Source organism: Pinus tabuliformis, chromosome 2_2 (assembly GCF_031772625.1).
Source record: "Pinus tabuliformis cultivar Carrire ecotype Pingquan chromosome 2_2, CPIR1, whole genome shotgun sequence".
NCBI lineage: Eukaryota > Viridiplantae > Streptophyta > Pinopsida > Pinales > Pinaceae > Pinus > Pinus tabuliformis.
The window spans coordinates 1,293,829,150-1,293,852,473 of record NC_142300.1 but is presented as its reverse complement, the minus strand read 5'-3'; the positions used below and the strand labels follow the sequence as shown (position 1 = coordinate 1,293,852,473).

Here is a 23,324-nt window from a genome sequence, read left to right as displayed (position 1 = left end):
CGGATCTGGTATCGCGGGAGGAAGTAATGGCTAGTTGGACAATCTTGAGAAAAGGAAGCTTTGAGGAATTATAAGATTCGATACCCATCTGTTGGATTTTTCAATTTGATTAGGAATTCAAATCGAGCTGTATATTGAAAAGAACTGGATGCTGAGCGGTATATTTAATACTGAGGACCGATAGAAAGAAGCATAAGTTTGTTATGGGTATACAAATCGATGGAAATTATCGGCACTGTCAAAGTTCCAGCAGAAACAACATTTTCCTAAATTCAATTCGTCTTGTTTCTTCTTATTTATCATCAGTGGCGAATGCTGCCAAGGAGCGAATTGACAGATTTCAGAATGGCCGAGATGACGATGACATTAACCGCAGGTTTTGTAAAGCCATTGAAGCCGCCAATGCATAGTTGGGAAATCTGGCTTACAAGATAAGAAAGAGAACAAAGATGTGGAATCGCCAGGTTAGGGTTTCAGAGAAGATTGTTGAAGTGAGAATTAGTTGTCCATCAGCGGATCGAGAGGATTTTTTCAAAGTTGGGTTGTTTTCTTTATTCTATATTGACAGTTGAAATGCCCCGTAGATTGTTGCTGCATGAGTTCAGAAGAAGCTGAGGAAACTTTTTTTTTTATTAAAGCTTAGGACGAAATTGTTTTGATAGAATTGAGGAAAAGGTAGCAGCTTGGACTTTTCTTCTAAAAGGAAATGACAACGCTATGCAAGTTTTGCGTTATCAAATTGGACTGTTGCACTGCATTAATCCGTCTGAGCCGCTCTATCTCCCAATCGATTTTGCGTCTTCAATGGGATTGTTATTGGAGGACTGGTGTTCGAGGCAAAGGTTGCTTCTTCTTGTATTGGTTACTGTAACGACCTCAATTTTTTATAGGAAGTGTCTCAACTCCGAGTCATGAGATTACTTTTGACTTTACGTGCAACAAAACGATGGTGTGGAACAGACTAGGTTGTTTATGGTTGCTTGTTCAAACATCGTTGTTTGCGCACGTATTTCGTAGATGATGGTGAAAGTATCTTAGAATTAAAATCAATATACATATTGAGAATAGCTACCTCAATATGAAGTTATTTTTTTTAGAATTGGCTACTATAACAAATGACAAGAAAAAGAAAGTATGGAGATCCAAGATTATTATCAATAATGTGGATGAAAAGTTCCATGACATAGCTAAAATCTCTTTGAAATTTTGCCCAAACATAGCAGGTGACAGGTTGTGGCACAAAGAATTCTTTGGGAAGCAATATGTAAGAAAAATGTATTGGCATGAGAGATGTTGAATAAGGATGGACAACAAAGCTAAAAGTTTGTGTGTGGAAGAATAAAGCAGACTCTATTATATTTTAAAGTGAATCGCATACATTTATTAGTAAGCAAGTCTAGGGGTCCTTGTAAAGTATGTACCTGGTAACTCCTAGAGTTAGAGTTGTGTTGTAAGTCTTGTAAGGCATGGGTACCCCCATACAGTTCGTGGTAATCTAAAAACAACTTTGTATTTGCAGTGTCGGTTTGTGGAAACCAGAAACCACACGTAACAGTGAAGTGGGACATAGATTCCTGTTGACATGGTTTAGGGTTAGCCAAGAAAACCCTCGGCCTAGTTGAGTCGGGTCTTTGGTGAGCTTTAGTGGCTGGAGTGCCCTAGTGGCAGGTTTGTGGCCCAGAGTGGCTGGAGTGCCTTAGTAGCAGATTTGTGGCCGAGAGTGGTTGTGGTGAGCCTTGGTGGTTGTGTTGAGCCTTCATGGCCGAGTTGAGCCTTAGTGGTTGTGTTTAGCCTTAGTGGCTGAGAGCCCTTGGAGGCATGGTTGAGGGTGATCCGATAAAACTCATAGCATGGTTATGGGTAATCCGATAAAACCCATGATGATATTGGAGGGGGATTTACAGGTACAAGTACAGGTGTGCAGTTATAATGGTTGGAAGAACCATGTAGGCGAAGGACATCCTACAAGACTAGCGGTTGTAGCGGTTAGTACCCATGCATTCCGGTGGATGGCTGCTCCTTTATATGGACATCAAAAAATTCGTTTTGGTATATTTGATCACAACTAGATTTTACAGATTGATATGGAGACAAGTACTCATTAAGGGGGAGTGTTGAATATTTAATTCTTACTTGTCTCAATTGTGATTCTTACTAAGTAAAGGAGTCTGTTGCTAGTAGTTAAGATCTATTTCCTAGATTTGTGTGTGGTTGAGATAATCTCTCAACCAACAGATTGTGTGTCCAAGATAACTTACCTATCTTGAAACAACACTTCTTGTATATATGTAATAGCATTTGATTAATAAATTAATCTCTATTCTCATATTTTATCATTACTTTCACTAATATTGTAGGTATCTATTTTTCTATTAATATTTTTTATACCTCATTATATTTTTTCATTTACATTGAGCTTCATTTTTTATACACAACCCATAAAAACCCTTTACCTCTATTATATGTTCAATATATTATTTCATTTTTCCTTCAATATATCTCTTCATATATTCCTCCCATAAAACCTTTTTGAGGAAGCTTCTCAGTATAAAAGCTCATATTTCCAATCAGTCCATGCCAATCAAATACCACTAACTTTTAGTAATTCATTCGGTTGTAGTTTTCTACACCATCATAACATCTGAAATGGGTGATTCTAAAAATTCAAAGATTGGATTTGAACGTCAGTGTAATTTCCACCAAATCAACTTTCATGATTTGCTTACCTATCGCAGAATTGTAAACATTGTAACTACAATGGTCTTTTCTAGATAGAGTGTATTACAATATTTATAAAAATAAATGAAAATTAATTTATTTATTTAGGAGGAAGATTACATGATATCACTATCCTTGAAAATTCCTTTGAAATCTCAGTGACTATGAGAATAGGAATTCATATTTTGTGAATAATTCGAGTGTCATCTTTACTTCTTTCATTAAGTCCATAATCCTTGAGGTATAACTTTGCATTGTCTTCCACTCCAACCGCTTATAAGTGGAACGCTTCCTCCTAAGTGAGATGTTGCTATCTAATACTTAAGATGTGGGGTGAGTTTTTTCACAAGACTAATAAGTGGAATTCTTCTTCCCTCCGGAGTAAATAGCTAAGTGATGTGTTGCTATTTGATATTTTTATGTCAATGGTAGATTTTGTGAATATTTATATGATAGTGAGGAGAGGTCAATTATTTCGCCCCCTCTTGAGAGTTGGATTCTATTTCGGAAACTGCAATCAAACAAGTTCGAATTTTGCTGCCTAATGCTTAAGATGATGGGTGAGTTAAGCAGCGTACATCTCATGGATTTCATTTCCCAATCATTCAGAGAACAACAGAGGATTACACGTTCCTCCAAAAGCCATTCACGTTTAAAATCCTTCCAAGTGAAGAGACTAGATAGCTTTATTTAAAGTGTATGGTTAAGCATAAGTTTCTGGCTGTGGTGACATGACATTGATATGAGGAATAATAATGATTTGCTTCAGACTCAGAGATTGCTCACTCAAAAACAAATAGAGATTTTTAACTTTCTGTTATCCTTCTGTGAGATCATTGATTTAACATATTCATAGTAAATTACATATCTTCTATCCATGATTGATTCAAAAGGCATCAAGATCTTTCCCCTTTGGTAGCAATCATTGCAAAATCACATATATCAACAAAACCTCTGCTGCTTGAACAATGTATTGGTATTTTGGATTTATGGATACATATTTATATTACACTAATTTATTTTGGATTGTTGAGTTTTTGAATATTTTACCATCAATCAGATCTGCCGGCCATTTTTAAGTCGATTGCTGATTCCCCGAATATTTGGGGAATCAGCGATCGATTTAATCTCAGAGCGTGAGTGCGATCAATTATTTAACCGCACTATATAATTGACGGCATTCATAATTATATCTGTTTTATTGCGAAATATTCATAGAATTGACATATTCCACCATCAAACGAATATAAAATGACCATGGCTATGTTGCGTTTGATTGGAGAATTTTCAGAAAATCAGCAATCAACATAAGCTCAGAGTGAATTCGATTGTGAGCATGAATAATTACAAGTTTTACAGCAAAGACATACAGATGTTTGTTTATCAACGTTTTGTACATAGCCCCGAAAGTGATCGATGGCACTAGGACTTTCAGGATCGTCAATTGAATGTCAATTCTTCAATATTCGACTGCAACAGATCCCGAAGCTTTGGCCGGAACTCGCCAATGGTCTCCAACTTTGGTTTCCAAGATTTGCTTACCTTCAATCTCAGCTGCGCAAACGCCGTTGACAGCTCCGGATCGTCCTCCAAATTCAGCTTCGCCACCGCAAGTTCCTCCTCCTGCGCCCCACTAGTTTGTTCCCCCTCCTCCAATAAGAAGACATCCTGTTTCATTTCTGACTGGAGTTGACGCATGAGGTCAACAAATGGGGAGGGCATTCTAGCGCTGTAGTTATGTCTGGTTGCAATTTTCATGGCGGAAATAGCCTTCAATGCCAGGGAGGCCATGTCTGTCGCAGAGAGCACTGAGTGCAGCTTGGGCATGGGCAGAAGAAAATAGAGATTCCCCAAATCCAGTTCTTCGTCTGCCGTGAGATGATTAATCCGACGCCCGATCTGCAAGCCGCTGGCACTGCAAACGAAGTGGTGAGGATTGTCCAGCATCAGCTCGGCCACCTTCATCCGCCCCGGAAGGTCCTGAATGCTGCCATTTGAATGTATGACTTTCGCAGTGCTGGAAGGGCAATGTACAGAGTTGAACTGGCGAGAGTTGCAACCGGCCATGCTGAACATTACTCAACTCTCCGTGGTTTCTATGACATGCGGATAGTTATATAATTTTTTTCCTATGATGTGACTTTCTTTGGTTGTTTTGTTTTGCTGCATGATACTTGCGTTGTGTCCGAATCATGAGAAAAAAGTCAGACGTGAAATCTATGACATGCGGATAGTTATATCATTTTTTTCCTATGATGTGACTTTCTTTGGTTGTTTTGTTTTGCTGCATGATACTTGCGTTGTGTCGGAATCATGAGAAAAAAGTCAGACGTGAAATGTAAACTGCATAGATCTCGCTCAAATATATATATTCCTAATATCTGGATTTTATATTCTTATTATCTTATTTTTATTCTTAATATATCTCATTTATATATTGAATATACTTTAATAAATCTATATATAAATAAATATTAATAAAAATTGCTCATTTATATATTGAATATACTTTAATAAATCTATATATAAATAAATATTAATAAAAATATGCAATTTGATATAAAGGAATCACACAACCTTTTTTTAATAGGTAACCTAAGATATTAAGAATACATAAATTATATGGTAGTTTAGTTTATATTTGTGAAATTAATAAAATTTAAAAAAAATAATTTTTTTTAAAGATAATGAAAATAAATAAATAAAATTATTATTTAATCATAAAATTAGTAAAGAGATTAAAAATAAAAATTAAATTAAAGTAAAAGTAAGTTAATATGAGATTTTTTGGAATCTTTTCCATTGGGTTTTTCTGGTCAAATTTCTCTAAAATCCGGCAGCAATTTATTGAAATCGCAAGGTTGATAGGTAATTTCTGCACAATCAAAGTGTCCTAGGGGTTTTTCAGGGCGCTGAATCCAAATATGCAGTTAAAAAACCATTTTAAATAATACAAATCAAGATTTAACCTCAATTTATTTTTCTGCCGGATTCCATCACTCGAATCTCCAAAAAGTCGCACTAAAGACAACTCCATTTCTTAAATGAAGTGTTGAGACTTTTTTTGGAGAATATATTTATATTATTTTATATATATGGTTTATTAGTATTGTATTATTGATAAAATTAAAATAAATAAATACATCATAATATAAGATTTGAATTTAATATTTTCTCTTGGGGTAGTTTAATTGGAAATGGTCATGGAAATGAAGTTTCACTAAACCGGAAGTATTGGGTTCAAATCGTGTGCTATCTCAGATCATAATGAGAAGTTAGACATGATAAAGATATAGTCCTACCAAATTTACCAAAAAATTAACAACGCCCATGACAAATATATATATAATTTTATTTTATATCTATTAATGTAATTACTCATTTTGTTAGTATTTAATTTATAGAAAATTTGAATCTTGGTTTTTATTTATGGTTTGTATAATACTTCATAATATTACTTTCACTAATTAAATTAATAATTAAAAATATTTACAAAAGTAAAAATTTAATGAGATAAAACAATTAGAATAGCTTTTAATTTTTTATATTATTCATATATATTTTATATATATATTTCAATTTATTGACTTTTGATAAAATTTCAATTCTCTTCACCAATAAAATAATATTAAAATAAAATTTTAATATATCACAAAAAATTTAAAAAATATATTTACTTAATATATTATATTAACAAATAAATAAATATTTATAATTAAAATATAATTAATACAAAATTAATTTCTATAATCCTTATCTCTTTTATATATATAATTGAAATTTTCATTTCTAACTTTCCTTAACAATGCCACCCCTGCCATGTGTATCATGCTGCTACGACGGAGCGTGACAACAGAGAAACTTCCATCATAGAAATATCTCATTTATCTAAAACTCGCGTCATAGAATGATCTCATTTATATATTTAATTGTTGACCACTGTGTCATTATCACTCTTCGTTATATACTCCATTTCAGAGGCAGATTGTTAGAAAAAGATGTTTATGGTTTTACTATTTTCTTTTCATAACGAGGTAGAAAACGTATGCTAGTACATTTCAGCATGTATTTTATGTCTTCCCATGGAGAAGCCCATGTTAGCAACCAAGGGGTTGATTCTTCATGGAGTTGTTGGCAAGAGTGATGTATGCTATTTTTTTTTTATATATATAATATATTTAGGTTTTTTTTTTATTTAGAAACAAGTGTCGTTGGATGTAGTGCATGTTGTAGGTAATAGGGGTTTTGGAAATAAATGTTTCTGTGTTGAGTTTAGAGTTGGTTTGGGATTTTGTTGAGAGGTTATTGAGATATTCTCTCAATTTCTTTGCCTAGTTTTGAAATTAGTTGGATCTAGTTCCAACTATATATATGTATCATATTCGTGATTGAATAATAAGTGAAAAATATTTTATTTTTTTCTTGGTATCAGAGCCTTTTTGGGCCACTCTCCCTTATGGGAGGGCCTAAGAATAGGGAATCTGAAGTGATTTCAGTATGTAAGAATAGATTTATAAGAGTTGTGTGTATCAATGTGAAGGCTATGTCATGGCACAAATAGCGAGGACTGTGCTCTGAAGGAGTTGTGAGGGCCTGACTTGGAGGTCGAGTAGCTGAGATCTATGTTACACACTAGCCAAGATCCACATCATAGTGTTGAACCCACTATTATATTCAATCGAATATGGAAGTTGAATCAGTGGGTAGTATGGAGGGCGGAGGAACTTGCTTTGTATAATTGTAATGGGTTTTGTAGAGCTACAGGTGTGTAGGTTTTAACCCCGTACAAAAATTATTTGCATACGAATTCTTAAAACAAAAAATAAACAATGGCAAGAGCATAAAACATAAAACATATATACACAAAGATTTTCCCCTAAATCCCAAAACCGAGACTACCAAATTGATTTTTCATTATATTCCTTCCAAAGTTACAATCATATATACACATGCCAAAGCATTTATAAACCCAAATCCATTAACCTTAGATTAGAACATAATTGTAGTTCCCTTGGCCGGATCTACAAAATACCATGGACCGGAAACCATAGTGCCCAAACCATGTGTGAAATCCATGCACAAAACCATAGGTAGGTTCACACACCTAATATAGGGTCCAAAAGAATTTTCTCGGGGCGCTGTCCTGGACCCCATGCAGGGGGGGCTAGCCACCCCCCATGTGACCCCCCGACGCAACGTACAAGGGGGCCTCCTGCCCCGCCTCGCCCCGCCCCGCCCCGTGTCGCGTGTGGGCTAGTCTTGGAAAGAATATAACACAACCCAACAATCTCCCACTTGTTGTTTTCTTTCCACATGGGGCCACAAGAGAGCTTAGTCATTAATCCAGCGCTGCAACGCCCATTGTTTCTCTACACCAAGGGAACTTCTCAGTTCTCACAGACTTTGTCAATGCATCTGCAGTGTTCTTCAAAGTGTCCACCTTTACCAGCAACACCTTTTTGTCCTCAACCATATCCCTCACAAAGTGATATTGAACATTAATGTGCTTTGTCTTTGTGCCAAGAAAATTGCACTTTGGCTATCACAGTCTATCCTTATAGCTTGATGTACTAACCCCATACTTGAACACAATCTCTGCAACCAAACTGCTTCCTTGCTTGCATGAGTGGCTTCCATGTATTCTGCCTCTGTAGTTGAAAGTGCCACTATAGACTGTCTCTTACTCATCCAACTGACTGCACCTTCAAACAGGTTAAACACATACCCACTTGTAGATCTTCTTTGATCCAGATCTCCAGCCCAGTCTGCATCAACAAAGCCACAGATGTCCAAAACTCTATCTAATCCTGGTCTTCCTTGGTAGCACAAACCATAATCACTAGTTCCACACAAATACTTGAAAAGTCGCTTCATTACTGTCCAATGCTCCTTCCCTGGTTTTGATATAAACCTGTTGAATACTCCCACTGCATGTGCAATGTCTAGTCTGGTACAAACTATTGCATACATCAGGCTACCAACTACATTTTCATATGGAACACAGGACATGTCCTCTTCTTCTTCTCGTGTCTTGGGACATTGTTCAGTAGATAACTTTACACCTACAGGTATAGGAACCTTCACCGGTTTACTATCCTGCATATTAAACCTTTGCAATATTATCTCAACATACTTCCTCTGGTTTAACCAGAGCTTCCTCTTTGCCCGATCTCATTTAATTTCCATTCCCAAAATATAGTTTGCAACACCAAGATCTTTCATGTCGAATTTGGAGGACAACTGGGTCTTCAAATCCTAAATAATTTCTTTGTCATTTCTAAGCAACAACATATCATCCGCATACAAGACCAAATAAATAACATGGTCGCCAATTAATTTAAAATACACACAGTGATCTGCTTTGCTTCTGGTGAAGCCAAGTTCGTGTATAAATGTATCAAATTTCGGATACCACATCTTTGGTGACTGTTTTAACCCATATAGAGATTTTTTTTAACTTTCATATCAGTTCTTTCTTACCCTTCATCGCAAAGCCTTCATGTTGCTTCATGTAGATCTCTTCTTCCAGATTCCCATGAAGAAATGTTGTCTTCACATTCATCTAGTCTACCTCAAAATCAAAAGCAACAACAAAATATAAAAGTAATCTAACAGAAGCTACCTTGGCAATAGGAGAAAAAATATCACCAAAATTAATTCCCAGCACCTGGGAATAACCTTTTGCTACCAACCGAGCTTTCTATTTCTCCACCTTTCTTTTTGCATTCATCTTCTTCTTGAACACCCATTTTCTGCGAATGGGTTTCCTTCTAGCTGACAACTCCACCAGATCCCAAGCTTTATTTTTGTGCAAAGATGCCATTTCATCAACCATGGTATCTTTCCAGAGTTTCCCATCCTCTGAATCTACTGCTTCCCTCATAGTTCTGGGATCATCATTAGTAATAGGTAAAGAAAAAATTGAACAAAAGGTAGATGGACTATACCTTTCTGGCTACCTTCTTTCTCGAACTGATCTTCTCATAGACAGAGTTTATGGCTCTTCATATTCTAATTCTTCTTCTATTGTAGAGTCTGATTCTTCCTCCTTTAGCTCAAGCTCTATCTTCTTAGGTTTCTTTGGTAGGACTTCATGTTTAATAACATATTTCACCTCTGTAAACACCACATCTCGGTTGTACACAACCTTTCTTATTACTGGGTTCCAAAGCTTATAACCTTTTAAACCATCCTTATACCCAATAAAGATGCACTTTGCATATTTACTATTCAACTTTGTTCCTTTTTCCTTTGGAACGTGTACATATGCATCACATCCATATACCCTCATATGTGAAAGAGAAGGTTTCTTACCATTCTATACCTCTTGTGGAGTCTTAACTTCCAATGCTGATGAAGCTGATCTGTTGAGCAGGTAACATATAGTCTCCACCGCCTCTGCCCATAATTCTTGTCCTAACATGGCACCACTGAGCATGTTTCTTTCCCTTTCCATCAACGTCTTGTTCATTCTTTCTGCAACTCCATTTTACTTAGGTGTGTATGGAGTAATATTTTGTAGTGCTATACCACACTTCTTACAGAACTCGTCAAATTCCTTCTTGAAAAACTCTCCATCGTTATCTGTCCTCAACACCTTTATCTTCTTCTTTGTCTGGTTTTCCACCAAAGCCTTAAATTCTTTAAACTTGTCAAAGATTTCAGATTTCTTCTTGAGGAAATATATCCATGTATCCCTTGAGAAGTCATCTATAAATGATACATAGTACACAAACTTACCCAGTGATGGAACCGACACCGGTCCAAACACATCACTTTGCACAAGCTCTAATATTCGTTTCACCCTCTTATCACCAAAGGGGAAAATCACCCAATTTTGCTTCCCATATACACAATTTTCACAGAAATCAAAATCCAAATAGAAATTAGACATACCTTCAACCATACCATTATGATGAAATATTCGAAGGCCCTTCTCTCCAATATGTCCAAGCCTTTGATGCCATAGCATGGTCTTTTCTCCAGAGACCACTAACTTTTCTGCTCCACTTTCAGGAACCACAGAACTATTGCACCCATCAATAACAACGCTACCTTGAATCTTGTACATAGTTCCAATCCGAACTCCCCGCATCAATACCAATGCTCCCTAAACCATCTTGCAGGTATCTTTCTTGAACACTGTTTTTACATCTGCACCATCTAGCTTTTTTATAGAAATAAGATTTCTGGCCAATGCAGGAATATGCAAAACACACTGAAGTGTTCTAATCCTTCCACCTTACAATTTCAACTTGACTTTTACGCAACCAACAGTTATAGCCTTCCTGTCATCTCATAAGAAGACATCACCACCTTCATATTTCTCATACTCACAGAACCACTCTCTATGGGGAGTGAAGTGAAAAAGGATGCACCTGATTCAATCAACCATGCCTCATGATCTACATGTTTACTTGAAGAAGAAGCCAACTACACATCCCCGCCTTCATCTGAGGTGGTTTTTGCCTTTACAGAAGGAGCATCATCAAATCCCTTTCCTTTCTTAAGAGCTTTATATTTACACTTCCTTTTCTAGTGCCCTTCCTTTCCGCATTTCCAGCACACCCTTACAGGTTTTCCTAGAGATTTAGATTTCCCTCTAGATTTAGATCTCCCACTAGAGAACTTATTTTTGTTTCTGTTTTGGGACCATCCTTGTATAGACAAGGCATCACCATTTTGTCCCTCCATATTTTTCTGTATTTCCTCCGACAGCAAGGATGAGACTATTTCATCAAACTACAAGGCAATTGCATTGCTACCTATTGCAACAACCAGACTATCCCACGAGTCTGGTAGAGAACACAATAAATGGATGCACTTATCTTCATCTAAAATTTTAATATCAACATATAATAACTGCTTACCACAGTATTAAATGCGTTCAGATGCTTTGTCACCGAGTCTCCATCTTTCATCCTCAGGTTATACAACCTTTTCCGTAGGAACAATTTATTCACCATCGACTTAGATTGGTACAAAGTCCCTAACTTTTCCCACAAAGCCTTCTTTGAAGATTCCCCTGATACATTCAGAAACACTGAATCTCAGACACACAATTGTATTATCCTCTTTGCCTTCTGATCCAACTTCGCCCAGTCTTCAGCTGACATTACTGTTGATTTAGTACCCATATCTATTGCGATCCACTGATCTTTATCCACTAGCAGATCCTCCATCTTGAGTTTCCACAATTCAAAACTTTGACCATTAAATTTCTCAGTCTCTATCTTTCCACTACTCGCCATCTTCTTTCACCACAAGAATCGATCCCACAGATCTCCCACTTAACAAGGTCTACCACAAGCCCGAGAAAAAACCCCTCAACAATAAAGGCATCCCCTTCAAGCCAAAACAACTCTGATACCAAATGTAGGTTTTAACCTCGTACATAAATTACTTGCATACGAATTTTAAAAACAGAAAATAAACAATGGCAAGAGCATAAAACATAAAACATGTATACACACATATTTTCCCCTTGATCCCAAAACCGGGACTACCATATTGATTTTTTATTATATTCCTTTCAATGTTACAATACATATATATACCTGTTGAAGCATCCATAAACCCTGGACTATAAGATAACCGTAGTTCCCTTGACCAAATCTACAAAATACCATGGACCAAAAACCATCATGCCCAAAACCATGTGCGAAATCCATGCACAAAACCATAGGTAGGTCCGCCCACCTAATATAGGGTCCAAAACAAATTTCCTGGGGTGTTGTCCTGGACCCTATGCAGGGGGGCTACCACCCCCCTACATAACCCCCGACAACTCCTGACGCAACATACAAGGGAATCTCCCACCCTCCTCGTGCGTGAGCTAGTCGTGGAAAGAATATAACACAACCCAACAACATGGAGGGTGTATCCATCAGTGCAATGTTATTTTCAGAGTGTATTCATTACTTTGTCTAAGTGTTTGCAGATTGGAGATTATTGTTGTCAAAAGAAAAGGTTTGATCAATCGTTGAGCGAAGATGTAGTGTGTTTGTTGCATAGATTCATGTGTAGGATCCTACAATCGAATCAACATTTTATTGCAGGATTCAATCAGTATGCGACAAAAACTTATTGATAACCTCTCTTAATGTGTCTCCAATGACTTGAATATTGAATTGTTGTTGCGGTTGAGTGGTATGTGATGTGTCCCCTCCTTGTAATAGGGATGTGACATGATTGTCTTTGATTAGGTGTTGCATGCTCAATGAGCGTGATTGTAGGCCCTAATATTTGGATCGTTAATTGTTTCATGACTTGTTAAGAGTTCTCAAATTGGGCAGGATTATCTTCCCTCAAAACTGTAGTTTTGCAAATATGTAACCCTTCTTGCTTTAGAACATGATCTTGCACTAGTGATTTTCTTAGTTTTAGAAGGCACTGATGGTAGTGTTGACAAGCTTGGGTTGTTGGTGGTGAATTGTAAACTAGATCCACATTGAAGTTGTGGTAAATTTTGATTAATTCGAAGAGGGTACTTATGAATGTTTGTGGATGACTTTAGAGACTTTTAACACGTGATTATGTAAGAAATTTTTTCTATTTGTTGGTTTCGAAAAGATGCAGAACCAATTATAGAAGAAAGCACCATAATTCAAATTCTTTCTTCTTATTGTATATGGTGCCATGAGAACATATCAATGATTTGGTTATTTTAACCTTCTTTTATAAAGCTGACAGGTCATGTGAAAATAGGAACATGAACTATAGGTTATTGTGTATTTTTAAGTTTGCTTACGTGAGAAAGGACTAGTGGGTTCTCTGAAGCCAAGAACATCAATCATTATGTTTGTTTGTTTTTCAAAGAGGTAATTTATATGATTGACTATTGAATACATTCAATGTTCAAACTGCTTACATATATAACTAGAAGTATGTATTTCAATACAATACTAGGATGGAAGTAAGTCAATAGAGTAATTCAGTATCGAAATTATCTTTTGAGAGGTCAAGAAGCCTAAATTCTACAAGTATGTCATTGATGGTCAGAAGCAGTTGTACTTTAAATGGGTCAAGTGGTAGCTCGAATTTGTGGTGGAGAAAGTGTGAAGTCTATGAGATTCCAGAGTGGGTGTAAGTGTTGATGAAGACCATACTAGACAAATGTGACTTGAATGTGGATTGTATTTGTTTTTAGTATTGTTATTTTTAATGTGAGCATTAAAATGGGGTGTTGGAGGTAATGCTTCCATTAATGCAGTGTTTTGAGTTTAGAGTTGGCTTGGGATTTTGTTGAGAGGTTATTGATATATTCTCTCAAGATATCTATCCACGTGTGGAATTAGTTGGATCTAGTTCCTACTATATATATGTATCATATTTTTGATTGAATAATAAGTGAAAATTATTTTGTGGTGTGCAATTAGAATTTATTTAGTTGTGTTGTTTGCATTGTTTGGAAATCCAATCTTCAATATTCTTGTACATAAACTTTGCATAAAGAAATCATATGACCATAGAGGAAATAACAGAACACATAAATTTGCATCTAGATTTTTCTCTACAAAAAATCAAAAGATTACGTAGACTATCATTCATTTGAAAGGTGCTGCATTTAGTCATTGGTTATAGTTATTAGTCTCCATTCTAGTGGGCACAAGAAGCCCTTACGACCTTCAACTCTAAATTGTAAGAATGTTGAGCTCAATTGCAAGCATACAACAAGACATAACACTTATATACAAAGTATGAATATTCTATCAAAAGACATTTTGAACTGGAAATACCATAAAATATTAGCATAATTAAAAATAATAAGATTATTCATTGGAAAATATTTGAAAAATATTACAAAATGTATACGAGGAAAATATCATTTTTTAATATATCCCAATATATGGTAGCCTTGAAAAACTTGCAATATATCACAATATGTTCAAATGCATAACTAGATTCAATTCATTAAAAATCCTTTGGGGCACTAATATAACCATTTCATAATAGTCATCGTCATATTCAGTTAATTAATATAATGAGACCCAACAATTGGTTATTTATTCAATACAATATAGACATTTTTTTAATACTTTTATCAATAGTCTATGATTTACATCCAAATCCAAACAATATACTTGAACTAGCTAAAATAAGAGATGATATCACTGTGAAGAAGAAGTGCATAAATAGATGGTTTTGGGTTGACTGCAACACATATAATATTTACATGAATATGGAGCTTAAATACATATAATGTTACACATGACTACAACCACAGATAACTTTTTATTTCACCCATCGCCAGCATAGGCAACAGTAAGATTCTTCCATGGATTAGTAGAACTATGAATTATATTTGCATGATAATACCCATGACCATCAGAAGATGATTCTCCCTACATAGTTGAAATAGTCCTCTACATTACCATTGATCAGAGAGAGTATCCTAAAGCATAGAGTTTTCGAAGCATTAGAAATATGTTCCTGCTTGAGGGAATGAATAACACTGAGGAGAGGAGGTCCAACACATGCAACATATTACAGATCATATATTAGAATATTTCAAATATGGATGTATCTATCAAGAGAAAAGAAATACTTGAAAAGCTAAAGTGTTGAGAACATAAATGGTTGAGGAAAGGACTTGGGGAAATATGAAATGACACAACCACTCCTTTTTCCCACAGTCAGCAACAAGAAAAGAAATCAATATTCCATCCATTTGTATTCCTATTCAATCTCACAAATCCTTATTTTTTCTTCCTCGGCACCCTCACTGCCCTTTTCTACCTCAAGGTCGAGTTCTTATAAATCCTGAGTGTCATCTTCCTCTCCATTTTTTTATGGAAAGGTAGAGAGGAGGAAATAAAAATTAACACAAGCAAAACATAGTTATATTGATAAATATTTCTCACATACACAATTATTGAGTTGCAGCTCTTGGCTCTTCTAGCCTCATATGTCTCACACTGACTCAAATTAACTCACAATCTTAATATAGACTGCACTTCATGTGGAAGTAATTATTATTTCCAACACTTCCTCTTAATTATGACCATATGACTCACTCTTAACATGACTCAACATAACTTAAACATGACTCAACTTTTCCTACTAGGCTTACAATAGAAATTGACTCATTCATCACTTAAACATCTTTGTTGGTCTAAGTCCCAACTAAGCTGACAATGACTCAAAAAAATTTACAATGTTGGATTTTCTCTTTTATTTCTTCCAAATTCTCTATCGTTGAAACTGCCTCATTTTCTGCTACGATTTCTTGTCGAGGACTCCATATTTCTTCAATTGTTGTTGTTGCAATTTTTCTTTGACTTCTCTTGTATTTGGTCTGAGTCTGTCTTTTATAGCTTCCTCTTCAACAATTCTTTCACTCATAGAATGCTGCCAATTATGCACACTATTATCAAGATTATAATCAAAATTCAATGTATCGTTTTCACTTGATCACTCAATTACTATCATAACATTAACTCGTAGGAAAATTTAATTTCTTTAAAATTTTCTTCTTCTTCTCCACAAAATTCCATGTATTACTCTTTACTTTCATCATTAGGTACTGCTAGTTTTTGCCTATAATCTTCACTATCAGGGTCATCATTACGCTTACATGTAAAATCATAATCACTCTCATTTTTCTTGTTCACCAATTCATTTAATTATCTTATTCCAATTGTTGCTTTAAGACTATCATCAATTTGTTTAATTGGCTTCTCAATCCATTCTTCAATGAGCTTCAAATCCACATCAAACTTATCAATAACTTTATTTTCAAATTTAGCTCCCATGCTAGTTTGAACACCTGCATATTAAAAAACAATGTCAAAAGCATCTTCACTATGATCTATAGGGAGAACATACTTCTCTTCCTCTTCCTTCTCTAACTTCTCTTCCATTTCATGGAGTTTATCTTCCATTTTTATGTCGTCAGTGGATATTCTCATAAAAAACTCTTCAAACACTTTATCCTCTTCTTGAGAATCATATTCTACTACATCACACACTGCTTCATGAGCAGTTCCAACTGCTACATAACTTGCTGCTACAGTGACAACTTCAACTTTCAATTCTTCATCAGACATGGCATTTTCCATATTTCCACGATTATTCCCTATTTCAAAAGATATATCACAAGTTTCATTAACATAATGTTCATCCAGTTTATGGTGGGGTATCTGAGCATGCATGTACTCATTAACAATTTCAATTATGCCAAATTCATTAGCTGCAGTTGAATTCACCAATTCGCATCTCACTTTGCATTCATAATCCACATTTGTCTCGTCATAGTGGAATTCACCATCATCTTCACCATCCATGTTATAGTGGAGTTCTTAAGAATTTATATACTCTTTCTCTACTTCATACACATAGGCTTTAGCTTATCTCTCTACAATCTTTGTTGTATCTTCTTCATCCATATGAATGTCTACATAATTGGTTTCACTTTTACAGTCTTCATGACCATTGTTGTCACTTCCAGAGACAACCTTGGATTGCTTACAAGACCAGTGCCTGGTAACATCTATCTTTATGTGTCTTATATGATCCTCAAGAAACCGAAGACATCATATACATATTCTACACATAGTAATTACAAATATACACATAAAAACATGGGTTGGTTCCTTCATCTAAGGATATAAGCCATGTATTTATGGTATCCTTTCACATATAAAACTCACAATAATATAGGTAAAAACTAGTGGAGGCCAAGTAATTCAAGGACTTACAGTTTAATCAACTTTTACAGAGTAATGAAAGAAGAGAATTAGAAGACTAACTCATCAAATAGAGCTTGAAACATCAAGAGTTCTATACTTATCTGAGTTAAAGATATACATATGGATGTAAGAGGAGTGGATGCCATGATTAAGGAAGCGCACATTTAAATATATAATGTCAGACATGCATACAGACATGTGTATGAACTAGTCAACACAAATGAATTTGTAAGAGCATAAGAGATATTTTTGATAGCTACAATTGCATGAAATTAGAGATGAAATGTGAACATGATGGAATTTTAATAAATAAAAAACATATTGTAATACTCGAATGTTGGAATCACCACTATTTCATTCATATTCAGAAAGATGTAAATCTGTAATCCATACAGTTTCAGAAGAACATATAGTTTTTCCACCAAATTCAGAACCTTTATCCAATGTTTCTTCCTCCATTTAATAAGGAGAGAGAGGGAAAGGAAATCAATTACAAAAATATCTTCAAGTTGAAGTTTACAGTTTTTTGTATGACTGTATGTCTCAGTGTCAATCCTCTAATTATTACAACATGGAGATGCCTTTCTTGAAATTAAAACAGAATAACAACACAACGATCAAAATAACAAAAAAAAAAAATCCATCGAAACTGAAATGATGGTCTCTAGAAATATCTTCATGCCACTCTTATTTTCTAGCCTCTGGTCCTGGCGTGTTTATGCTAAATCATGGTTAATCCTATCTCAGCCGGTTCCTGGTCACTTTCAGCCTTTAACAGTCTCATCCCTTCTCTTTCATTAAGCTGGAGTGGTCAACCATAATGATGATAACAAACTCTGAAATGACTGCCAACTCAACCTCCCTTCTAAAATCCCTTTGAAACACAATCGGCACCCTGATATATCCAAGGATTCGATCATAGTGTAATATGGATGATTTCTAGGAGCTCGTACTTAACACTAAAATTTTTATATTTTCGTGAATTATGATCCCCTTTAAGTCCCTTATGGTGTAGCCCCTTTCTGATTTTCTTATCATATGACTGGGGACTATAACTAGGGGCTTAGACCTTGGGTGCTGAGGCCTTCAGGCTCCTTTCCGGTGGTCTTTTTCCTTTGTTACACATTATCCCGCACACCGACAGTTTATTACTCTTGCCCTTGATAACACCCCTTGACACCTGCGATCGTCGATCTGCGGGACTGGGCCCACCAACTTTATCGCAATTGCAATATGAGAGAGGGAGGGACTTTACATCTTTTTACCGCACCATCTAATTCTAGATGCGAAACTTTCATAAAGAGTGACACATAGGATATCGCATCTAGAAGGGCCTCTCTCATATTGCAATCGCAGGCTAGGAAAGACTTCAGTGCAGGAGGGCCTTTGTATTGTGCGATCGTCGATTCTCAATTTGTGGGGGTGATGTCATCACTGCCATGTGTCACCCTATGAGTGGTGACACGTGTCACTCGAAAATGGCCCCATAGGACCCCTGAAAATGTCGAATTTGCATGCCACATGTCCTCTATACTGCCACGTGATTTTCGTACTGCCACGTCATTTCCATACTGCCACATCATGATGACATCCGCTACCATGTCATCTATAAGGACCAATGATATCCCACCATGTGCCCCCTGGAGGAGAGAGAAAATGGCCCACCCAACCTTGGTTTTTCTTTGAATTCCTTTGTTAAATGAAATCGGCCTTCCTCGACGCTTTAACACTATATCGCAAAATTGCGAACTCACAAGGTTTTAAGGAGTGAAAACCCCTTTGTTCTGCCAATTTTCCAATAGTTGATATCCTATACCCACCAATCGCCAATAAGCCTAAACCATGTAACTCTTGAGCATCAATAAGTGATTCACGATGCGCTCTCGGAGTGCGATATCGATGATCACGACTTTAACCCACCGATATGCTATATCGCTTGACCTTGGACCCCGCCAATACCCGATCTCCGATATCGGCGATTAGCTGATCATTGATCTCACTGCATTCCCCATTGCTACCATATAAGAACCACCAATTTTCGAATGCGATGAGCCTTTAACTTGCCTTTTCCTCCTTGTTTTCTGTGCTTTCTAAGGGTAGTTTTAACATGCCATATCTTATGATCTAGAAGTCCATTTTCAGACTTCCATATACCGTCGGAAAGCCCTTTTTGAGCACTATACAATGGAGAGGGTCCAATTAATCTTTGAGATCTTCTGTGTCCTGGGAAGATGAGTTCAAACTTCTATGTCCTAGGAAGATGAGTTCAAACTTCACTACTATTTTTCACTTTTTTCACAATTGAAAACTCATTTAGCGGTGAGTGACAACATTGGATCCAATTGGGGACAGTGCCTTATTGGCAAGGTGCTAAGAACCTGCAAACCAGTAGTCTTCTTTCCATTGGGCATGGAGTATTCTTAAACAAATGAAAATTTTGTGAAAGTGGAACTTTTAAACAAAAACTGGAAATTTCATATGAGAATTACAACATACACACAAATATTTAAAATGAGTGCAAGACAGTACCTTTTAATTCTAAAAATAAAGTTTAAGGAACTGACCATTTACTGGTAGCTCCAGCGATTCACCTTCTAGATTCTCGAGTAGGTAAGTATTGTTTCCTTTTTCTTCTGAAATTTTGAAAGGGCCAAATCACAATGCATCAAATTTTCCATTCTTACCTTTTCTTCCCGTCAGACATCCCATCGGAGAACTAGATATCCCGGTTGAAGAGAACTAGATCTCCCGGTTGAAGAGGTCGATGCTTGGCCTTCTTGTCAAATAAGGATTTCATATTCTGCTGGTAGTTGCCCAATTTAGTCCCCACCTGTTCCCTTTTTTCGTTAAGCTCCACCAGCTGGTTTATCCTTCATGTTAAAGCACTTGGCTCCTCCTCATCTTCTTGCAGTAACTTCGCCACTGGCATTGCTAATTGGATTGGGAATACTACAACCTTACCATACACAAGATCAAAAGGTGATTTTCCAATGGAGTGTTTAGGAGTTACTCGGTTGGCCCAAAGGGAAAATTTTCATTCGGAGTCCCAATTTTTCTGATTTTATGTGATGGTATTCTTCAGCACTCTCACCACAGTTTTGTTTGAGGACTCAGCAAGACCATTTCCCCAAGGACAATATGCAATGGAGTGCCTGATGATGATATTGAACTTATGACAGAAGCTGGTGAATTTACCAGATTTGAAGACTTGAGCATTGTCAGTGATAATTTTGACAGGACAACCAAAATGGGATAATATGTTCTCTTCCATAAATTTGATTACCACTGAATCTGTAGCATTTTTGGTTGGGATGGCCTCTACCCACTTTGTGAAATAATTCGTGGCCATTAATATCCACTTATGCTAGCCACTAGAAGATGGGTTTGTTTATCCTATGAAGTCCAATCCTCACTGTCTGAAGGGTTCCTTCACATGCATTGGGATTAGGGGAAAAGGAGAAAGTTTTTGTCTCTCAGAAAAAAACTTGGCATTTATGGCATGCCCTCACTTGTACATGAAAATTTCCAAACAATGTAAGTGAGTAGAATATTTCCTTGAGGATTTTGTGAGTTGTAGTCTTCCACTTGTAGTGACCTCCACAAACCCCTCCATGAAATTCTTCAATTACTTTCTGGGTTTCGCCTTCTACCAAGCATAACAACAACATTCCCATGGAGTCCTTCTAGTAGAGTTGACCATCAGATATAATATAATTTTGAGCTTGCAATCTCAAAGTCCTGTATTTAGATTTATCAATACCTAGTGGGCACATCAGGAACAAGAGATAAGGGATGATATTCTTGTACCAGGGTAACCCCTCATATTTAATACAGATTTTTTGCTCTGCTGTTTTAATCTCACTCTACTGGATTTCTATTATGTCTTCCTCTATTATCAGGTTTATTCCCAAAACTTGGCAGTTCGACTCTGATAAAATCTTAACAAACACTTTTCCTTTTATGAGCTTAGTGGGCTTTACGTCTAGCTCATATCATGTATCTTTTCTATCCCCCTGGCCCTTTTTCCTTCATTGTCTCCTTGTACAAGGATATCCTTAACCGTCGTCATTGGGACAAATGTTGTAATTTCTAAGTGTAACACATACACTCAAAATGCCTTCAGAGATTTGACTAGTGCATATGCTTGCTTCTCCAAGATGTCATATTTCAGCTCAACATCCCTCAAGACTTGAATGAAAAAGGCTATGGGCTGCTCATAACCATCTTCATTTTTCTATAGCAAAACTGTAGCAATAGTATGCGGAAGCAAAAGAAAAGACATAGAACGACTTTGAGTAATCAGTGTTGATTGGTACTGGTGCCTCAGCAAAAGCTTCTTTGATTCTAGTAAAATAATCTTGAGAGGTAGGGCTCCATTTGACTCCGTTCTCCTTTTTAAGCATATCTGTGATGCCTTTCACTATTTCAATGTAGTTGGTTATGAACCTTCTCAAGAAATTGATTCTCCCCAAAAATACTTGGACTTCTTTATTATTTCTAGGTAGATTCCCCTCACTGAGGGAAAACTCAGATTTCTTGGGATTCAACGATAATCCATACCTCCTACATTTCTAGAAGGTGGGATTCAAATGGAGGATGTGTTGTTCATTAGTCTTAGAGAATATTATGATGTCATCTAGATATGCCACCACAAACTTGTCTTGCTCCCCTACAAAAGTTGTATCCATAGCACTCTCAAAAGTGGCCCGGTCATTCATAAGACCGAAAGGCATGTGAGGATACATGAAAGTACCCCAAGGGGTGGTGAAAGAAATTCTTCTGATCATCAATGTAGACTGCCACTTGGTTGTAACTGGAGAATCCATCCATCATGGACATTATAACTGATCCCAACACCTTCTGTAATATATAATCCATCTTGGGTAGTGGGTAATTGTCTTTTAAAGATACCCTGTTAAGGTTACGAAAATATACACTTAACCTTATTTCCCCATTTTTTTCTTCGAATCGGGACTAGGTTGGCCACCCATTCTGAGTACCTTAAAGGCACTATGATATTTTCCTGTAGAAGTTTCCTCACTTCTTTTTCAATAGAGGGGAGTAGGAGTGGATTAATTTGTGGGAGCTTCTATTTACAAGGTTTTACTCCACTCTTCAAAGGAATATTATGTTGTATGATATTAGTATCAAATGGTTTTAAATCCTCATAAGACCAAGAAAAAATATCTTTATAGATTTTGAAAAGATTTAAATACCTTTGTTTGTATTGTAAGGGGATTCCCTTTGATAGTCTGGCCATCTAGGGTCAATCTTCTGGGCCGATATTGCACTTTTCTACTTGCTCATCCATCTTCGGAGCCATTGTTTTGGAGGCTACATCATTTTGGTTAAACAATTTTTCTAGTGGAACTAGCCCACGAGGAATAGTATTCCCTTCCAGCTATAGAATCTTCTGTCTAGCCACCATGTTCTCCCACAAAGTTGGTTCTTGATCTGCCTCTTCTTCCTCTTCCTGATCAATAGTTGAGCTTGTGAACTCCCCAACTACTTCTATAAACTTCTTGACCTTCTAGTCATCCTCAAATACCTGCCAGTGCTTGACATTATCAGGTGTTGGCCGGATAAATCGATCTTGCGGACAAGGCCGATCTCCCTAGTATCAGAAGATAGTCTAGCAACAAACGGACAAACAAACCTATCTTTCTCTAGACATATGTGATTTATAAATAAATACTACAAAGGTGTTAAGATCCTACCTTAGATCCAATGCTTGTTCATAGTAGTCATCCCCTGGTCATTCGAAAGAGTTACCTTTGAGGACCTGCAATCACAAACAAGCAAACATTAAATAGCACCTGCATAGTAAATATTATAAATCATGTCTATTATGGTGATCAAGGAATCCATAAAATAAACCATGAATCAATAGCTTATTGAGAAAAACAAGTTTATTTG

General features: G+C 36.3%; 1 protein-coding gene across 1 annotated transcript; it reads right to left on the bottom strand.

Moving 5' to 3' along the window:
* Window positions 1–4,158: 4,158 nt before the first annotated feature.
* On the bottom strand, window positions 4,159–4,785 carry LOC149198240 (uncharacterized). Its single transcript, XM_089408965.1, has one exon. The coding sequence runs from the start codon at window positions 4,783–4,785 to the stop codon at window positions 4,159–4,161; it is 627 nt and encodes a 208-aa protein (XP_089265091.1).
* Window positions 4,786–23,324: the final 18,539 nt, after the last annotated feature.

Excerpts from the sequence above, each read along its gene's own strand:
- LOC149198240 (XM_089408965.1), bottom strand. The coding sequence starts at position 4,785 with ATGGCCGGTTGCAACTCTCGCCAGTTCAACTCTGTACATTGCCCTTCC.